The following is a 22439-nucleotide window of genomic DNA, read 5'->3' as shown; positions in this document are numbered from 1 at the left end:
ATTAATGTTTAAATTTGTATCTAAACACTTATTTTAGGTAAATATATAAACAATTCGAAAAAAATATTTCGGTTTTCTAGGGTAGATCAGTGGCATTGATTTCGATACTTAAAATTGGTCGAGCGGTTAAAGTGTCCGTCTATCGTACTGGGAATCCGAATGGGTCGAAAAATATAAGGGTGTTTTTCAAAAATGGTCTGTCAGAATATGTCGGGCCCCCTTCTCTCATCAACCGACCACCCTGACGACCGGATGGCCGAGCGGTCAAGGTGGCAGCCTACCGCTCTGGGGGTTCTGGAATCGAATCCGGACGGGTTAAAAATCCCCTGAAATTTTTTGGGGGTGATCCATCCGGTTATGGCGGGCCCCGTTTTTAACCACCATCCCGCCCCATTGTGGGCCTGACCGAACCCAAAATGAGCTTACTAAAAATGCTTTTTTTGGTGTCCACACAGGCGGAAAGAGTTTATAGAAATATTCGATAATTTTTATAATATAAACTTTCTGTTAAATCACAAAGAAAATAAAGAAAAATATTATAAAACTAAATAATTTTAGTTTTTAATTTTTTTAAAAAATGAATTCATCAATTACAACGAATTTATAAATAGATTCATTTATTTATATTCGCTAGTTAAAAAAATTTATAAATTCAATAATTATTATTATTTTTAGTCATTTAGATACTTTTATAAGATATTTAAAAATGATTTACGAGATTAAATATAATCATTGGAAAGTTAAAGTTAAGAAAACGGTCGCCATTATGTTTAGGTGAAGAAGTTGGAAAGGTGATCCTGATGTTGTTGAACTACACTAAACGACACGACAACAACGTCGGATATTGTACAGTAAATCATAGAAAACTCAAGTTTACGTGTGCGATTTTTACGAAAGCTTCAATACTAGTTGAAGCTTTCCAGGTTGTGTTCATGGAACTATGAACCTAGATTCGTTGTCTTTTGCTTTGTCTGATATAAGTTATTCTATTGCTAATTTAACGAAAAAGAATTACAAGACAAGTGTACAAGAAATTACACGTGTAAGTACGACATACATAATTATCATTTTCGAATAAAACAATTAAAAAAAAATTAGAATAAATAGGCTTAGGCCTATGTAGAATTCACATACTATTTTAATCAAATTTCTAAAGATGGAAATGAAACTTTACTCACTTCAAATTTACAAAGGATTCTACGTTACGTAATATAAGAGTATTTTTGTTACATTTGTGCTATTAGTTTCTGTACCAGTTGAAAATCGTGAATCCCATTTTTATTATTTGAAAATCAAAAAAAAAGGAAGTAATCTTTTACTTGAGAAATTAACAAATATCAAAACTCATTTTCAGAAATAGAAAATAAACTTTGGAACACATGTTAAAAATCACATATAGGCACCATATTTGCTGAAAATATGAACAAAAAACATAAATTTGTTTTCAGTTTGAATTCTATTTCACTTAAAAACCACATTTGACCTAAAAAAGTAAGCTGAATGTAAATTTGAATCATTCCTTACCATTCATCTTATATATAAAATTGAATTTAATATAGTATTTATCATTAAAATAAAAATAAATCCATAATACTCAATTTTTATACAATCATATTATAATTTAAGAAACCATTTTGGATTCTTAATTTTTAAATTGATTTCGTATATTTATGTTGAGTTATGATTAAATTCCAGTTCTAGATATATATGATTATATTGAAGAATTGATAATTCTACCTCATTTTATTATTATTAAAATTGATACCTATAGGGTGATGGCGCCAGTACGCGACTATTTAAAGCTGTTTTGGAATTTGATGTTTTTTATTACGATATGTAGTAATGCTAAAAGCAAAATTCATATATGAAAATAAAGTTTGTTCTATACTTGTAATGGAAAAGAAAACATTTTTTATTTGACCTTTGTTAAATTATGGAAGAAAATTAATCACATTGGCTGTTCACCCAGTAGTTGACCATGAAATTTCCAAGTCTGATGATCCAATTGTCAATTGCAGAAGTCAATTACAATGTTTGTTTATATAAATTCGGTTGGATAAGTGGGAAATCTTACACATAAACATTTATGTGAATTATGGTTTATTTACTACACAAACATCACATATGAGCTGCATTGTTGCAGCATCATAATAAGGGGTTCTTGCTATTGATGAACATTTTAAATGGTACCACTTGCTGCAATAAGCACAGCCGACATTTTTTAGTTCATTTCTCTATCACTATCTGAATCCTGAGCACAGTTTGTACACTGTTGCTTCTCAGTGATCCCAACTTCATTTGTATTTAGTGATGCAAGAAATTTTCTGCATTTCCCCCTCTCTGCCACTACATTTCCTGGAAGATCTTTTAGCATTTCTCTTCAGTCTTTCTGTTTTCTTCCTTTCTTTTTTTTCTGTTTTGCTTGCTTTTACTCTTTATTTTGTAATATGAACACACTCCATGAATTGGATGCAATAGCACTTGGTGGACATTCTTTTTGTTCATGTTTCTTTTTTGTACCAATTGGTCGTGGCTGATACAAATGATGAAAAAAGCCAGGAGACATGTTTCTGTGTGATGATCTATTTGGAATTGTTGGAGATTGATTTGAATTGGACTGGATAGTTTCAGAATTTTCAGAACTTGATACAGCTCTAATAGCAGTGTCAGAGAGTGCTTTCTCTGTATACTGATTTATTTTGCATTTTTGGACTGCTTTTTACTGGTGGCAATTTTATGATCTGACACCTGCAAGATTTTTAAAACTATGAATTATACAATTGTTAATTTTATTTTCAGTTTGCATCAGTGGTTGATTACTGGTTATTCTGCTCCAGTAGTCAATCAGCCTAGTTGCACGATAGTTTATAGCAGTCGACAACTGTGTTTTCCTTCATTGAGAGTCACATATGTAGCAACTGTAAAAGAGAGACCTTGCAAGCTCATTTTCAATCATGGACACGTCATGAAAAAAGTCACAAACTCCAGTAGTCATTAAAATTATCTTCTTCATACTGAAACAAATCACAAACTGTAAACAACCTTTAAAGTCCAGTAACAAAACGTTTTTAATAAAAACTTTTGACAAGTGTTTTTAACCTTGACCAAGGTCTGCCTCAGGTCTTTAAATTAATGAAAATTTCAAATTGAAATGAGAAGAACAAATGTTTCAAAATATTGTTTTTAAAAATTGGAACAAAAACAATGCTATATAACAAAAGAATTTAAATGACGGTAAATATAAAATTTAACACACATAAAAATTTACGTTATAACTTAATACCAATTAATAAAACTTAAATTATGTCGGACCTCCTCAGTTTTTCAAAAAAGAATTACCATGCATGAGAGACTGTTTTTCCAAAGTTTTCCTCAAAGTTAATAGATTTGCCAATCAGGCTGGCCTTTTATATTTCCAAGGCTTCTAGGGCCCTAATATGTTTGAAATGGTGTTGCACAATAATTTTTCCCATCCCTGTGAATGAGGTAACCCATTATTCTTACATGCCATTGAGAATGGAATCATCTTATGGTGCTTCCTGTGAAGATAGCTTGCCTAAACCTGTTCAGATGGACTAATTATACACAGATTTCATCTTAATGATCAACCACTGGAAGGGTTGGCAATAGGAGCACTCTTTCCTGCCCTACATACTTTTGTATATAGTTTGATATTGACATCAGAGAATTGAAAAAACATTATATTGATCAAAACTTTATTGATACTTCTGATTCTAACAAAAACTTCAGTTAATTGTTGAATCAAATTTATGCTATTAAACAATTCTTATTAAATAATCATAACTATCTCCAAAACAAGGAATATTTTGAAGTTTGCTGTTCTGTATATTACTTGCAAAAATGATTTATTTTTTTAAGTGCTTGGATGATACAGGAAGACTATGATAAAATTTTTTTCTTAATACAGTAGACTTTTGAGAAATTGAAATTCTTTAACTCAAAATTCTTGCCAACTCAGATTTTTTTTCCCCCCTGACTTAACTCCCATCTAGACTCAATAATGCATTCTGTGTTTCTTTTTATAAGTCAGAGTAGTTTTAAGATCACATTTTGCTAACTCAAAATTTAAGATCAGAGACTTTATTTCATGTCTAGTTTTGTGTGTATTCTTTTGCATCTTCCAAGTGGATGGATGATATAAAGTTGAAGATTGGTGGTGTATAGAATTGTGCATCTGATTGCATAACATAAAATTCAAAATATATTGATGTTTTTTAATTAGAGTAACAATCATTCGTAGTCTTAAATACAAATTGACCAATCAAATCTGAGTACTTTAAAATCATTATTTTTACTTTTCAATTTTGAAAATGTAATGAACACAGCTGTGATTTGGCAGCTTAATGAGTTATTGATAGACAAATTTATGAAAGAAGGCAAAAAGAAAAAATTTAGAAATTGCAAAAGAATATGACATTTTATTGCATTCTATCTCTGCATATTTAAAAAGGCAGAGGATTTTTGAAAGTTTCAATGAGCAACAGAATAGCCGAAACAAGCATAAATGTGATTATCCCGATGCTGAAGAGGTTTATATAGTGTAGAGACAAGAATTCTTGTGTGGATGGAAAATAGAAAGCTGAGCGATTTGGACAACTGTTGGAACATACCAGATTCAAGCAAATAGCAGCGGGTGGCTGGATAAATTTAAAAACAGGCATGGAATAGTCTTCATAAAATCTGGTGAAAGTGCAGAAGTGAAAATGGGAATTGCATGAAGTGGTTGAAAAGTTTTCCAGAAATTGTACAGGACTATAACCTTGATAATGATTTCAATGCACATGAAACGGGCTTATTTTTTAAATGTATATTGGGGAAAATGATGTTCAAAGGTAATTTATATCATGGAGATAAAAAAAAATCAAAGAATTTGTAACTGTTGGGAGTGAACATGACAGATAACAGAACTGTCATTATTATTAATTGGAAAATCTGTACTGTTTTAATATTCTGCAATGCTAAGGTATTACCTATGTAATATGCATAGGATTCCTATACACCTGGAAAGTTAAGGATTTTTATTAGTGTTTGGAAAGAGTTATGGAAAGTAGGGGAATTTGTCAGTAAAAAAGTCTGTGTTTTCTTCCTCGACTGCCTTGTTGATTTTTTTTGCAGACTGTGCTTGACTAAGTGTAGCCATCTACAAGCATCAAGAAGTAATATGATGCAATACAACTTATGAAAATGAGTGCAAAATATTTTCAGGACCCAAAATATCTCCCAAACATACACAAGAGTTCCCCAAAAATTTACAAAGTACAAAAAAATGATAAATAATTTTAAATTGTTTTTATCATTTTTCATTTTAATAATTTTGGTTGCATAACAACAATTTCTGATTTTTTTCCGGTCTATGAATCAGGAAATTTATTAAGGGATAAATTTAATAAATATATACTTTTGTACATTGATTATACAGGATTTGTTAATGAATAATAAATAATTGCTTTTTTTCAAGTCATGTAGATTTATGATTGTGGATTAATAACTGGATAAACTAGTTTAATTTAATAAAAAATTTTATTTTTAGTTTTAATAATATGGCAATTATAAAAATATATAACTGTTAATAAGAAAAATTAACTATTTAAAAAATTGGAGAAGCAATGGCATGTGTGCATTGTAAGTCAAATGCTGTTTTATTTTGTCAATGTGTCATACTGTAAGGGACATGAGAGTCAAAATTTGCACAAAGTTGGTCAGGGAAAGTCATGGTATTTAAAACAAAAATTTGAGTAGGAACCATGTACACAGCAAGTAGTAAAACATGGATGGCATCAGAGTATTTTTCTAACCAGCTGAAAAGTTACACCTACATGATTGCCAAAAACAGAAAATATATTTTTTTTGTCAACAATTGCAATGCACATTTGATGATTCCCACTCTGAAAGCTATAGCAGTTCAATTTTTACCATTAAATACAGCTTCTTAATTATACCTTTAGGTCAAGGATCATTAAATTACAATACAGAAATTTTATTGTACGGAAGATGTATATTATTGAAGATAGGTCATATGAGTTTGTAGTGAACCTGCTAGATGCAATGGAGTAAAGTTCCACAAAGCACTATTGGAAACTTTTTTACAAAAGTGGGTTTGGGGAAACAATTTTTTGATGCTTTGAATAAATTAGGATTCATTGACTACATCAAAGAAGATTGGATCAATGTCATTACAATAAGTATGAAAGTATCATTCAAATATTTTTTCCAGAATATTTTATAACTAATTTATTATATATTATATTTAAGAAGAAATGGTTGTCTGGTGAACTGCCCTTGGCTAAATTGCTTAGAAATTATTTAGCCTTAATAGCCTGATAAAAGAATCTGGCTGTTTATTTGACATTTGAAGTAACTATTGCATTGGTTGTATCTATTATATTAATTTTGTCAACATTGATAATGACCCAGCTGTCTGCAGACACTTACCTGAAGACACTATTATTGCTGAAGTACAGAACCAAGCACAAGAAACAAGCAGTGGGGAATAGGAGAAAATAAATTATCTCAAGGACAAATATTCAGCTCTCTCTACATGAAGGAAAGCCAGAAAGGCTATTAAGGGACTTTCTAGAAACATTGTTCATAAAACAAAAATCTTTAGGTTTCATCAAAAACATTATTGAACAAAAAGCAGTGAATTGTTGATGGCAAACATGTTTAACAGACTTTTTCATCAATGCAAGCATCATCTCGTTAACGGTCTCTATTACTATGAGGCTTCACAAGCAACATCGTAAGAAAATAGAATGACTGTCAATGTTCCAAAGTCAGAAAGAAAACCAAATACAGGGTTCTCTTGTATGTTGGGATGGCATACAACCTCCGCCCATGCTGGTTAACGTAGTCAGCTTGGGCCCTACGTTTGCTCCTTCCCTTCCAGTGTAGTTAACTAAGGTTATACCAGATGTTGATAGGATGGTGGAAGGTCTTAGCAGCATGCATAAAGAATACTTCCGATGGAAGGCTTTCTTCACTATCTGTAACCGCAGGGTCAAGACACAGGATGAACGATTGTATTTGAATGCCATACATAATTCTAGACAATGGATGAGTCATAACAATGTAGTCACCATAAGGCTGGACAAATCCAGGAGCATTGTTCTTATGAAAAGAGATACCTATAGAAACAGCTTACATCTGTAACACTGAATGCACTAAGGCCCCCGGTGGATTTTTGGAAAGAACTCAAGCAAGGGTTGCACGTATGGCTAATTCCCCATTGGCTAGAATACTAAAGATAACTAAGGCAACTGTCTCATCACCGATTTCACCACGCTTATTCGCTTTCGCCAAACTCCATAAAACCGGTAAACAACTATGTCCAGTCGTTGACAAGTCGAGATCTCTGACTATTCTTATAGAGTGCATGCTTAACTCTTGTAACCAGCACCATTGAGAAGTATACTGTGTCCAATCTGGTACAGTTGATTCACAGATTGAATACACTTGACAGCTTTGATGGCTATACTTCACTGTTTGTGATTTTGAATCCATGTTCCCTTCCATCCGCATTGAGCCATGCTTTTGTGAGTTAAGGGATTTCCTCATTCAAAACATCAAAGACTCTTCTGAACATCTTTTTGACATCTTGGAGTTGGCACATCTTATATGTCACTCACCTTTTTTTCGTATTTGAGGGAGATACTTTCCTGCAGTCTAGAGGGGTGCCTATGGGTAGTCCCATATCAGGAACCTTATGTGAATTGGTGGTCAGGCGCCTCGAACAACAGGTCTTACCTGGCTTTAACGATGGCATTATATTGTACGCTAGATACATGGATGATGTGTTTATTGTTTGGAAGAAGAAACCAGACTTGGCGGTTTTCATTGAAACTTTCAATAGTGACGCTTATGGCCTATTGTTGAGAGCTGAACAGCAAAGCTCCACCAGCGTATATTTTCTCGATATTGACATTAACTTACAACAGGGTCGATTAAGGTATTCCGTAAGAATTTGTATGCGCTGCTATTTATACATGCCGAATCACATGATCCTTTTGGCTACAAGATTTCTGATTTTAAGACCCTAATAAGAAGAGCTTTCACCCATTGTTCAAGAGCTGAGGATAGGAAAATGGAATTGGAATCTACTTTGAATGTGGCTAGACTGCATGGTTACCCTACGTGCCTAATTAATGAACTTATTGCGCGCCACCAATAATCTAGGAATGCGGCACTTCAGGAAAACCTGTCCTTTGTTCCTATTACTTACAACAGGATCCTTCATAGCACCTACAAATTGCTCATTATGTGAGTAAAACTATCACTTACAGAAGATCGCTGACCATTTTCTCGTGTTTACAAAATGATAAGGACTGTTTTGATAGGAATTGTATTCCGGGAATATATTCTATCCCTATTTACGATCATAGGGTGAATCGTCCAGGTGAATATATTGTTTCTACTGCACGCTGCCTTAAAGCAAGGATCAAGGAACACAAATACTCAATTCAAAAATGCCTTTCCACTACAGCATTGGCTTCTTTTGCGCTTGATGATGACGTCAGGGTGGACTTTGATAATTCACGTTTAATACAACAGTGTGAACACCAGGCCAGCCTGAAATATCTAGAACAGCTGGAAATTTTTAAAGCATTCAAAAAGGGAACAACCATCAATTTCAAGGAAACGGACTCATTGGCGATAACGTGGAGGGTGTATTATGACGTATAATGGAGGTGCGTCATATATGTCTACATTTTTTTATATAAACATCAGAATTTTAAAACAGGAAACTAATTACACGAATAATTTTGTTAAGGCTCTGCATCGGACATGCGCATAACTTCAATGTTCAATTATTTCGAACTCTTGGAATTGAATCTGATGATGACTGTTGAAGACGGTAAAACACGTTCGTTTTTGAAGTGATTTATTGCTGGTTTGTTGGTAATTACGTAGTTATTTTATTAATTTTTACACCAGTAGTGTTGGTATGATGGATGATTATTTTTCATCAATGCTTTGTTATTTTGTTTATATATATGTATCTAAAAAATAATAAAATATAATGTACTGATGATGATAATACTTTCCTAGCTGTTACAGAATATAGCAAAGGAAACAGTCAAATTTTGATCCCCTTAGTTTCTTGCATTTCTTGATTTTGACACACATGAGCCCAGAAATGTAAAAAACACTTTACAAAATTCTGTGTGTGTCAGCATCTACTTTGCTTTATATCTTACTTGCCAAAAATTTTAAAATTTGGTGGCAATACTTCTGTATATGAGGACTTTAATGCTATTATATTTTGGAGATTATAAGTCAAGGGGGGAGGTAAAGGGTTATATCTTGATTGGGGTTAAAGTTAATGAAAATTTTACTGGTAAAAGTTTTTAGCTTATTAAAAACAGTTATTACTGGTATCATTTACAATTTTTTTTGAAAACTCACCTTTACCAAAATTAAAATTTTTCTTTTCATTAATAAATAAATAGATTTTTTTTAATAATAATAAAATCTTTTAACAGATGGCGTAACACACAATTTTAACTTTAAATTATGATTGCAGGGAAAGTTATGCAAGATCCTTGCCAGCTTTTATATTATTTGTATTGTGATATTTATGATTGATTCAAATAATGGGAGTTTCTTTAATTGAAATTTTAACTTGTATTTTTGTCTCTTCCACTTTGAGTTATCCTGAGTCTTGTATTACATTTAGTACTAATTAATGCCCAAATCTTCTATAGAAGGGCAGTTATAGAAATTAGGATATTTCAATAAACACTGCTTAGTTTGAATGACAGGATAATGAAAATATAAACTTTCTAATAGGTAGAAAGAAAAAATATATATCAATGTCATTCTTTAAATGTTAAGAAACCAAGTTTTGTATATAAACTAATCATTTAAAGATACTTTGCTATAAATTTTGTGCTTTCTACTTATTAAAGCATTTTTTTACTATGATTTCTTTATTTTTGATATATTAATTTTATAGATTTTATTTCTTGAATGAAAAGAAAAATACATTGATAAAATTCATATCAAAATACAGTGAAAAAGTCTGTTCTCATTTTAGTGTGATTTTATAATCTTTAACTTTTAAGATGCTCTAATATATTCTTTTATTAGGACACTGGGCACATGACTTCATAGAAATTTCCACAGATATATCCTAAATAAATGATTGTATATTTTATCTAATATATATGTACTGTACATACAATATACTCTTTGTTATCTATGTGCAGAATGTTCATGCATGCATGTCGTTAACTCTTGCTATTTAAAATGTATATTGAGTATCAATACTACTACCAGAACATAAAGGCATAAGTTAAATGGCCGTACAAGTACAGTAAGTTCAGTTAATTCTTGAACAATACTGCTGTACTTGTGTATACAGGTAACCCCCCATATAACACGGTACTTCTATAGCACGGATTCTCTCTAACACGGTTCGAGAATTGCTACCATCCCCCGTATAACACGGTACTTTTATAACACAGATTCACTCTGACACGGTTCGAGAAATGGGTAAAACCCTCGTACAACATGAAATGTAATAAATTTTTACATACTTAAGTACTAATAGTTCACGAAAATTATTATTTTCGTGAACTATTAGTACTTCAGTGTGTAAATTTTCTTTTCTCGTCTCCATACACATGGTCCTTCTCGAAACTTGTTTCAATGTTGCCATATCTCGATGCTTCTGCTTCTGGTGTTGCCAGATGTTTTCCCCTTATTCCATAAGTGCTTAGCACCATATAAAGAAATTTATAAAGATCTTTTAACTAGAAGCAAGCAATCTAAAATTACATACACTTTTTGCAAAAGGTAAAGCATGAATCTGAAAATAATGCAGAAAAATGCTCAAAGGATAAGGATAACTTGCCAAAAATAAAACGCTCTCGGTCAATAGTGCTTTTAGTGGTGACAAAGAAAACATTGTTTAATTTATATTACCATAATATGTATCACTTAAGAAAATTTTAATAAAGATATTTATCTTAATTATGAAAATACAGTAGCACGTTTTTTAATTTCTGGAACCTAACCCTCCTTTTCATACTAGTTCTTTGTTTCGCATAACACGGATTCACATAACACGGCAATTTTTTGGAACGTAACTACCGTGTTATACGGGGGTTACCTGTACTGCATTTTTTTTTTATTGAACTCCATTCACATCTAAAGCTTATTAATTAATTATTGCTCTCAAAAGTATTTTATTCATAATATATAAACTATTATGTTAAATTTAATATGAAATTAAAAACTAGAAGAAAAATTGATTAACTTCATTAAAACTGACTTGTGGATTTGGATTACCTGTGTTTCCACATTATCTATGCCTACTTACTTGTGATTAACCTCAATAATTGTGGTATACTGTACATTATATAAAATACACAATCATTTATTTAGAACACAATATCATTATTTATACACAATATAAACATGCTTATATTCTGCACATTTTTTGTAATATATAACATTGTGTACTTGTTCATCTTTATAAACAAGTGAGCTTACTAATCAAACCTATTCAGTGTCACAGTGCTTATAGTCTCACTGATTATTGTCACAAAGTTTTATCCCTGGTAAGTAAATGATAGTTTTCTCCAGTTAATGTCACTCCATTTATTAGCACAAATTGGTTATTGTCAAGGTATTTGAGTGCACAATGGATTTAAATTTTCTGTTTAATATAGGGGTCCCCAAAGTGGTTGATATTGACCCCTTGGGTTTGATAAGAGTTCTCCAGGGATCGATTAATACATGAGGGTCGAAAGGGGGCCGATTAATACCAAAGAGGATTAATTAAACTGTCTAGGAAAAAAAATAGAATATTCCAATAAAAATTTGAAATATTGATATGATCAATATTACTGACTACCCTAGTTATAACTTGAGTTTTGTCTTAGCCCATGCCACTTTAAGCATGTGTTAACTATGTTTTCATGTATCTGGTAACTGTACTAGTGTTGCAAGTAGCTTTGCCAATTTAGTGAAAAAGTCGCTAAATTTGGAAAGTTTTTGCTTTAGTTAGTGCCCTTTTTTTATTTGAAATTTAGCGATGGAGATTTTTCTTAGAGATGTTTTAGTAAATTTAGCTGTATTTTAGAGATTTTCCACAATATCAAAAAAATTCATAAATCTATTAAAATTTAATAAATTTATTCATTTATATTATCTTTAATGTGCAATAATTGTGTGCATGAGTTGCANAATTTAGCGAAGAAGTCGCTAAATTTGGCGAGTTTTTACTTTAGTTAGTGCCTTTTTTAAATTTAGCAATGAAGATTTTTCTTAGAGATTTTTTAGTAAATTTAGCTTGTTAACACCTTTTTTTTTAAATTTAGCAACAGATTTTCCCCAAAATCAAAAATATTCATAAAATTCATTTATATTATCTTTAATGTGCAATAATTGTGTGCATGAGTTGCAAATCTTATTTTTAATAAGTGACAACACTAATCAGAACTCAAGTTTTCTTATCATGACCAAATAAGGTAAACATTTGTAAAGGGAACAGAGCTTAGTGGGCATTATCAATCCCAATTCAAATAGTTTGTCAATTTTTTTAAAGTTTGATAGTGATCGTTATAAAATTCAAAATTTGAGAATCCTTATAAGTTACATATCCCACATCATGAGTAAGCAAGTGCTTTAATATAGTGTCATTTTGTGATGATAATATTTACTATTATTTATTGGTATTTCAATTTATTATTTATTACCCTGATATCAGTGAAAATGCCAAATGAAAGAAAATACACTCAAAAATTTTGAATAGAGTGGCTACGTGATGATAAGTATAAAAACTGTTTGCAGGAAATAGAAGGAGAAAATACAAAGTGTTGCTGTAAATATTGTAACTGCATTTTGATAGCAAAAGTAAGTGATTTAGAAAAGCATAGGAAAACTCAAAAACATATAAAAGCCAAGCCATTGTTTAGTATTCAGCGGAGTGCAAATATTCTTCCATTTATGAAAAGCTCAAATGTTCATAGAACAGAGGGAAATATGGTACTTTTTGTAGCAGAAAGTTGTCCTATAAGTCATGTAGACAAACTAACTAAATTTTGTACAACAAATTTTTCAGATAGCAAAAGTTGTAATAATCTGATTCATGGACAAACAAAATGTTCAGCCATAATTTCAAATGTTTTAGCATCACATTTTATAGTTGATATAGGTGATAGCAACTATAGTTTACTAATTGATGAAAGTAATGACATTTCAGTTTCCAAGCTTTTATGTATTGTAATTAGATATTATTCTCAAAATAAAAAATGCATAACTACAACTTTTTTAGATTTAGTACCACTTAGAGTGCAATGCTGATGCAATTTGTGAAGCAATTAAATTTTCCTTGAGAAATAATGCATTGGATTTGTACAAGCTTGTTGCAATTGGAACAGATAAAGCTTCTGTAATGATAGGAATCAATAATGTTGTATATTCTAAACTCAAAGCCAAAGTGTCTGTTTTGATTCTGGTATGTTACCTCTGTCATTAATTACAATTAGCTATTTCCCATGTTACAAAAGAAGGCCTTCTAAGAAATATAGAATTTCTTATTAAAGAAACATTTAATTGGTTTTCTCATTCTGCGATTAGACAATCCAAATACAAGGAACTCTTATAAGTTGTCTCTCTTCCTGCTGCTATTTTGTTGTGCTGCAAATGTATTGTGTTTTTCATATTAAAAATTGTAATACCCACAGTGTCGGCTACCAATGCTAAGAAGAAATGCAGACAATATTCACAGAAGTATTTGAAATATGGTTTTGTGCCATCATTTGCTAATGAAACTATTCCTATGAGCTTATTATGTGAAAAAAACTTTCAGCAATGATGCTATGAAGCCAGCAAAAATGAAAGATCACTTAGAAAGGATCCATTCTAAGAACACACAAAGATTTTGAGTATTTCAAAATACTAAAAGAGAAATTGAGAGTTTGGTCAAATTTGAATACATCCTCAAATTTGAAGTCATCTGCTAGTGTTGATAGAGGAGGAGGACTGAAGACATCCTACAGCATCTCTCTTAATATAGCAAAGAAGGGCAAACCATATGCTATTGGTGAAGAGATTATAATACCAGCTATAAAAGATGTAATTGAAAATGTTATGAAGAAAGACTCTCAACTAGTTTTAAAATGCATGCCATTAAGTGCAAATACTGTGCAGCAACGTAATGAGGAAATGGCCAATGATGTGGAAAGAACTTTGACCTCTGACCTCCAGCATTGTAAGTTTGCTATTCAATTTCATGAATCAATTTTCGGAAGTTCAAATCTCGTGGCTTATGTTAGGTTTCATAGCCTATTCCTGAATGACACTGTTGATGAATTTCTATTTGCTAAGTATCTTGAAACTGATTCAAAAGGTGAGAGAATTTTTTTGTTTGCAAGATTATTTGAACAAGCACAGCATTCATTTTGGGAATATTACTGCAGTAGCTACTGACGGTGCATCTGCTAAGATAGGCTGTTACAGATGATTTTTTGTCTTTCTGAAAAAAAGGTTCCTAAAGTACATACTGTTCACTGTGTCCTACACAGGCAGCATCTTGTGACCAAAAACTGAGTGGGGAACTTATGATACTCTAAAAGTGTGCATCAGGTCAAATAAAATTAATGCTCATCCTCTTAATTTCAGACTGTTTGCAAAATTTTGTGAAGAAAATGATGAAACTTTCAACCAATTACTTTTGCACACTGAGGTAAGGTGGTTGTCAACAGATGATAGTTTGCAGAGGCTTGTTGACTTGTACGACTCAGCTGAAGAGTTTCTTAGGAATGTGAATCCATCACTATGTGACCAGTTAAAACAGTGCAAGAACCATCGTTCTATTTGGCAGACCTTTATTCAAAATTTAATATAGTACAGAAGCGTTTGCAAGGGAAAAAAAACGTTAAAATTGTTCAAGCTCGAACAATCATAATGGTCTTTCAAGTAAAAATGGAGCTATTTAAATCACTGGCACAATCCAATTTTAAATATTTTTCAAACCTGCGAGTACTATAAGAAAATGAAAAGATTTCCAACCATTATTTGGCGATATATTAAACATCTTGATAAATTAAGAGACTTTAAAGCACGTTTCGAAAACTTTGAGAATATGCATGTTCCCAAATGGTTTGCTAATCCATTTGATGTAAAAATAGATAATGAAGGTAGTGAACCTGGCTTAGAAGATGAACTAATTGAAATATGTATAGATCTCGAAGCTAAAGCATTGTTTATAAATAAAAAATTCAGTGAATTTTGGAGCAATAACAATATTGCCACTAAATATCCCAAGCTCAGAGCAGAAACTGAACCTTTCTTACTTGCATTCCCAACTTCATACATGGTTGAAGCTGGTTTTAGCCATGCAAATGCAATTTTGACAAAACAGAGACAGATTGAACTTGGAAAACTGGTAATTTGCAACTAAAACTTACCAATTTTCAACCGAATATCAATAATCTTGCTGCTTCTCTTCAGACACAACCATCCTACTAATATCAACTATTTTAATAAAAAGGTATGTTAATGTATTTTTAAGGTACAATCTCTCTACACACCGGTGTTTAAATAAAATAAAATAAAAAACTCTTCAAACCTTTAACCGGAGTGCTTCTATTTTTAGAATTGCGAACGTTTTCGTCGCCCCTCTTGGGCTCTTCTTCAGGCTATAACGAATGGGCCTTTAATATTCAAATAAACATTCAATATGAATCACTTCCGAATTCTATCATTTGAAATCTTTCTGAAGTTGTGTTGCGCATGCTCCACAACTTTGGAAGCATGCGCAACACAACTTCGGAAAGATTTCAAATGATAGAATTCGGAAGAGATTCATATCGAATGTTTATTTAAATATTAAAGGCCCATTCGTTATAGCCTGAAGAAGAGCCCAGGAGGGGCGACGAAAACGTTTGCAATTCTAAAAATAGAAGCACTCCGGTTAAAGGTTTGAAGAGTATTTTATTTTATTTTTAAGGTAGTCGTAAAATGACAGTAAGAGGCTTTTTCATCCAATATAATTTATGTTATGTTTTCAAAGATTATTGTGTATTTTACATATTAAGACACGTATAGTTTAAGAGCTATAGGCAAATTTCCATCTATCCATAATTTTGCTATTACTTTTTAAGATTATAAATCAGTGGAAAATATCTCCTTTTTTCTGTTAATGCTATTGGATGGATTTTGGTATGGGATGGGAACTATAAATGTGGAAAGAACTTTGACCTCTGAGCTCCAGCATTGTAAGTTTGCTATTCAACTTCACAAATCAACTTTCAGAAGTTCAAATCTTCTTGTGGCTTATGTTAGGTTTTATAGTCATAGATATGGGAACCATAAATTCTTTCGTTGGGTTGTTATGTAGGTCTTATTGCTTAACATCAGAAATGCAAAAAATGATTTAATGTTTTTGTTAAATACTTAATCTGGGGGTCAATAAGAAGGCAAATATTCTATGAAGGGGGTCGATGGGATAAAAAGTTTGGGGACCCCTAGTTTAATATCACAAAGTTTGTAGCTATTAACAGTTCAATAAAGTGTCATGCATCTGTTGACATTTTTTAAAATTATCAATAATTTAAAAAAATTATTATAAATGTAAATTTTAAATTATTATAATAAAATATAAGACTTGACTTATAAAACAGGTATTTTTAGTGATTTTTAAATGTTAAATCTAGTGATTTTCTTGCCCAAAATGCAGTTTTTTGAGTATGGTTTTCATCTTTAGAGTTAGTAACATTAATTATACTGTACAGTAATACCTCGACTTACGCGAACCCGGAGTTATGCGATTTTCAAATCTTGTCGATTCGTCTTTTGTTTGAGCGCCACACAACTGTTGATTACTCATTCCCCCACATTATTGTTCAGCTTACATGTTCAGACGTGTCGCACGGAATCGACAAAATAGCTACAATTTATTTTGTGTTATTTATTTCTGTGTTTGTTATATCTACGGAGACTTGAGAGACTCTATGTGGTGATTTCTTGTAACCGTGAACGAATCAAAAGAAGAGATAAGATTAACGAAAACATTTATTAGCTTGCTTACATTCGACTTGGATTTTACACAAATTATGAAATTATACCCTGACCTACGCGAATTCGACTTACACGGTTATCGCTCGGTCCCACCTTTCACGTAAGTTCGGGGTATTACTGTATCTTTGTTCAGTAATTCTAATCAAGTAATGTATGCTTTAATTGCACTGTATAATTCTCATTATGATTTTTAAAAATGTAGCTAAACATAAATGTGTTGATATTGATTTAAATGCTAAAATGGACTTTATGAAAAAGTTGTATAAAAATGTTGAGGAAGGGACATTTCGGATAAATTTGACATTGAGGTTTCAACTGTATCAGAACTCATTAAAAACAGCCAAAATTGAAAAAAGCTTTCTTTGATAGATGCATCAGATTGTAAACAAATCATGTGATAGTTTATTTGATTCTATGATTACAGTATGTGTAATTTTGTACTTGAAGATAATAACCTTAACTATTAGTTATATATTTAAATTTAATATGGAAATTGTAACATACGTACAATAGGCCTTTATGTACTGGTGCAGTTAAAGCCTTTTCATCAGATCTAAAGCCATTCTATTGTACTCCTTAATGTCATTAAATCTCTACCTGCATTACTATAACCAATTAATAAACTCCAAATACCTTTAAAATGCAGTCTAATTTAAAAAAACTTTTCGAACGTTTTCAGTCAAATTAACAAACCTCCTTCAGGATCGAACTAACAGAATTTAAATTTGCCAAACGGAAATTCCAAAACGTATGCTCCACAATCTTCTCAGATTCAATTGCGCAAGTTCATTTGTTCTTTATAATTGTAATGCCGCCACTTTCCATGCTGATTCTATTTTGTTTGATTCTCGAAAATTTATATTTTGCCCTTTTTCCCTGTAAGTCAATAATTGGTTAACAAACAATTTGGATAGTGAACAAAGTCTTAGAGTGGATTATGTTCATTAACCGATTACCCACTTTATACTTTTTTTCTTGTAATTGATAAAAATGTTTAATAGAATTCAGTACTCTCTATCATTTAATAATTTCATTTTTCTAAATTTAAATAAAAGATATTACAGTCGACCCTCCTATAAGACGGTAGATACGTTCCGTCCTCTATGAATCGATTTCTTACGAGTCCTTGCCAATCACAGCCTGACACGTATGCACTTTACGGACTACGACTGTTTGAAAAGTTTTCTTCCATAAAATTAATCGATTCTAGATTAATCTGACTCAACATTTCCAAAATATATATATTTTTTTTGGAAATAATCCGTATAAACTACGCTATAAACAAAAAATTGTAGGATTACTTACCGAGTGTGCACCATTTGACATCGGCGTTGCTCAAGCTTGTTTTTGTCGCGGAACAGCTCAGCAAACCGCGGCTGCGATTTCTGATGTTATTTTTCTGCGAAAACTTCATTGAACTTTGGAGACATCATTAATATAAATAATTTTAATCGCCGTTGAATAAGAAATGTTTCTTTCANGATTTTTAAATGTTAAATCTAGTGATTTTCTTGCCCAAAATGCAGTTTTTTGAGTATGGTTTTCATCTTTAGAGTTAGTAACATTAATTATACTGTACAGTAATACCTCGACTTACGCGAACCCGGAGTTATGCGATTTTCAAATCTTGTCGATTCGTCTTTTGTTTGAGCGCCACACAACTGTTGATTACTCATTCCCCCACATTATTGTTCAGCTTACATGTTCAGACGTGTCGCACGGAATCGACAAAATAGCTACAATTTATTTTGTGTTATTTATTTCTGTGTTTGTTATATCTACGGAGACTTGAGAGACTCTATGTGGTGATTTCTTGTAACCGTGAACGAATCAAAAGAAGAGATAAGATTAACGAAAACATTTATTAGCTTGCTTACATTCGACTTGGATTTTACACAAATTATGAAATTATACCCTGACCTACGCGAATTCGACTTACACGGTTATCGCTCGGTCCCACCTTTCACGTAAGTTCGGGGTATTACTGTATCTTTGTTCAGTAATTCTAATCAAGTAATGTATGCTTTAATTGCACTGTATAATTCTCATTATGATTTTTAAAAATGTAGCTAAACATAAATGTGTTGATATTGATTTAAATGCTAAAATGGACTTTATGAAAAAGTTGTATAAAAATGTTGAGGAAGGGACATTTCGGATAAATTTGACATTGAGGTTTCAACTGTATCAGAACTCATTAAAAACAGCCAAAATTGAAAAAAGCTTTCTTTGATAGATGCATCAGATTGTAAACAAATCATGTGATAGTTTATTTGATTCTATGATTACAGTATGTGTAATTTTGTACTTGAAGATAATAACCTTAACTATTAGTTATATATTTAAATTTAATATGGAAATTGTAACATACGTACAATAGGCCTTTATGTACTGGTGCAGTTAAAGCCTTTTCATCAGATCTAAAGCCATTCTATTGTACTCCTTAATGTCATTAAATCTCTACCTGCATTACTATAACCAATTAATAAACTCCAAATACCTTTAAAATGCAGTCTAATTTAAAAAAACTTTTCGAACGTTTTCAGTCAAATTAACAAACCTCCTTCAGGATCGAACTAACAGAATTTAAATTTGCCAAACGGAAATTCCAAAACGTATGCTCCACAATCTTCTCAGATTCAATTGCGCAAGTTCATTTGTTCTTTATAATTGTAATGCCGCCACTTTCCATGCTGATTCTATTTTGTTTGATTCTCGAAAATTTATATTTTGCCCTTTTTCCCTGTAAGTCAATAATTGGTTAACAAACAATTTGGATAGTGAACAAAGTCTTAGAGTGGATTATGTTCATTAACCGATTACCCACTTTATACTTTTTTTCTTGTAATTGATAAAAATGTTTAATAGAATTCAGTACTCTCTATCATTTAATAATTTCATTTTTCTAAATTTAAATAAAAGATATTACAGTCGACCCTCCTATAAGACGGTAGATACGTTCCGTCCTCTATGAATCGATTTCTTACGAGTCCTTGCCAATCACAGCCTGACACGTATGCACTTTACGGACTACGACTGTTTGAAAAGTTTTCTTCCATAAAATTAATCGATTCTAGATTAATCTGACTCAACATTTCCAAAATATATATATTTTTTTTGGAAATAATCCGTATAAACTACGCTATAAACAAAAAATTGTAGGATTACTTACCGAGTGTGCACCATTTGACATCGGCGTTGCTCAAGCTTGTTTTTGTCGCGGAACAGCTCAGCAAACCGCGGCTGCGATTTCTGATGTTATTTTTCTGCGAAAACTTCATTGAACTTTGGAGACATCATTAATATAAATAATTTTAATCGCCGTTGAATAAGAAATGTTTCTTTCANCTTCCATAAAATTAATCAATTCTAGACTAATTCGACTCAACATTTCCAAAACATGTAAAATTTTTTGGGAATAATCCGTATAAACTATGCTATAAACAAAAAATTGTAGGATTACTTACTGAGTGTACACTGTTAGACGATGCCATTGTTTAAGCTTGTTTTTGTCGCGGAGCAGCGCACCAAATGGCAGGCGTGTTTTCTGATAAGTTATTTTTCTGTGAAAAATTTGTTGAACTTTGGAGACATCATTAATAGAAATAATTTTTGTGGCCGTTGAAAAAGAAATGTTTTTTTCACAAGAAATGTATAAAATTACAGTACTGTATTAGATTTACAGTACCTAATTTATATACTGTACAGACGATAGTAAACTCACCTTATTCGCCTAAACTCTCCGTAGCGTGGCGCTGGATGGCGGAAAAGTAGTTCGGCTGCCCGATGACGTTTTATGTAATTATAGGAGTTTTTTTAACGTTGTGTAGGGATACCGCCACAATTTTTTCGCCGTCTTATAGGAATCATAATTATAGGATCCCGTCTTATAAGGGGGTCTACTGTACTTGAGTATAAATAAGTGTTTTGTAAAAAATAATAGTATGTTTTGAAAAAGGATAAAATGTATTTTCAACTTTATTTTTTAAACTGTAAACAGCATTACTATTGAAATTAAAAATGTTTTAAAAACATCTCATTTAAAGAATTTTTTAAAAGCTTGGATATGAAGCTTGCAAAATGTTGTATGTTTAGCCAATAAAATTAGATAAACATACAACCTTTTGCAAGCATTATATCCAAGCTTTTAAGAAATTTTTTTAATTATTTCAGAATTGAATAACTGAATAATTTAGTTCCAATGCTAAGTATAGTCTGTACTAATGGTTGGGAGGTACTTACACATATAATTCATAGCACATACTATAATGTATTTTGAGGAAGTAATTAAAAAAAAACAAAAATAATAAACTCTACTTACTCTACTTACTCAAATTTTCAAAATTTTAATTTGAAAATAACCTATAATTAAACAAGTTTAAATAATGTTCTATTAGTCTTTGGGACTCTTAATTCATTTTCTAATAGTGTATTGAATTTTTCTAAGTGCACATATTTAATTTGAAATTCCTCTGATTCATGCATATTCTCAAAATGTTGGTAGTCTATTGTTCTATAATTGATCAATGTGTTATTTCTCATCATTATTACTAATTAACAACTTTCAATGTATATAATTTGACACAAAAACCTTCGTAACTCCAGTGATACTTGCTTTATACATCAGCGAACATTTTCAACCCCATCCGGGTCTTCATCAGGCTATGTTTATGAGGAATTCGAATGCGTATGGAACAGAACATTAAAACGAACTTTAAGCGATTCAAAATTTCAAAAAACAAACTTAAGAATAAACACGAAACGTTGCGCACGCGCAACCACTCATTTGCGAAACAGTGAACACAACCAAAAATAGGAAATTCAACAAATCAGTTACCGGGGTGGTTTCTCTTATAACAAAACTTCCACGCGCCTGATATCCCGACTGCATCCCTGGAATTAATGCACGTGCCACGTAAACCTGCTTTATATATTTCAAGAGTCTCCATGGCCCTCAGTTGATCCGTACGATGAGAGATCCTGATCATACGGGCCCTTTGTAAGTCATCCGTGATTCCTGGTTCCGTGGCAACCATTGATAGGGCGGTGGTGTGTTTTTTATTGTCAATATCGTATTTATGCTCCCGAAGCCGTTTGTGAAGGGAGCGTTTGGTTGATCCCACATAAACCAAACGGTTGTTAAATCTGTCATCCCACATGGGGACGGTATACACCCCCGGTGCGTGTTTCAAGTCAATTGCATCTTTTCTGTTGCGAAGCAAGTTGTAAACGGATCTAGGCCTACTGTACGCTATCTTAGTCCTGGTGATGGATGAGATTTCCCTGTATATTTTATCCAGATGGTGGTTGTACGTTACGATTTTTCTTGCACATTTATTATCCAAAGACTCCCCAAGGGAATTGGTATTGTCCCGTGTGTTTGCCTGTGT

The 22439-nt window shown here is 31.9% G+C and overlaps 1 protein-coding gene across 1 annotated transcript in view; it reads left to right on the top strand.

Annotated features, from left to right (window-relative positions):
* The first annotated feature begins 722 nt into the window (after positions 1-722).
* Positions 723-22439, top strand: part of LOC111630481 (CCR4-NOT transcription complex subunit 1-like) — a 143780-nt gene continuing 122063 nt past the window's right edge. The window contains exon 1 of the mRNA XM_023374583.1: positions 723-1042. Within this exon, the coding sequence (XP_023230351.1) occupies positions 941-1042 (102 nt within the window). The 5' untranslated portion in view covers positions 723-940. The remainder of the gene's footprint in view (positions 1043-22439) is intronic.

The sequence above is a fragment of the Centruroides sculpturatus genome, unplaced genomic scaffold, assembly GCF_000671375.1.
Source record: "Centruroides sculpturatus isolate CEXI.00-Female unplaced genomic scaffold, Cexi_2.0 scaffold554, whole genome shotgun sequence".
Taxonomy (NCBI): Eukaryota; Metazoa; Arthropoda; class Arachnida; order Scorpiones; family Buthidae; genus Centruroides; species Centruroides sculpturatus.
Note: the sequence above shows the minus strand (reverse complement) of the source record. Positions and strands in the feature narration are given on the sequence as shown.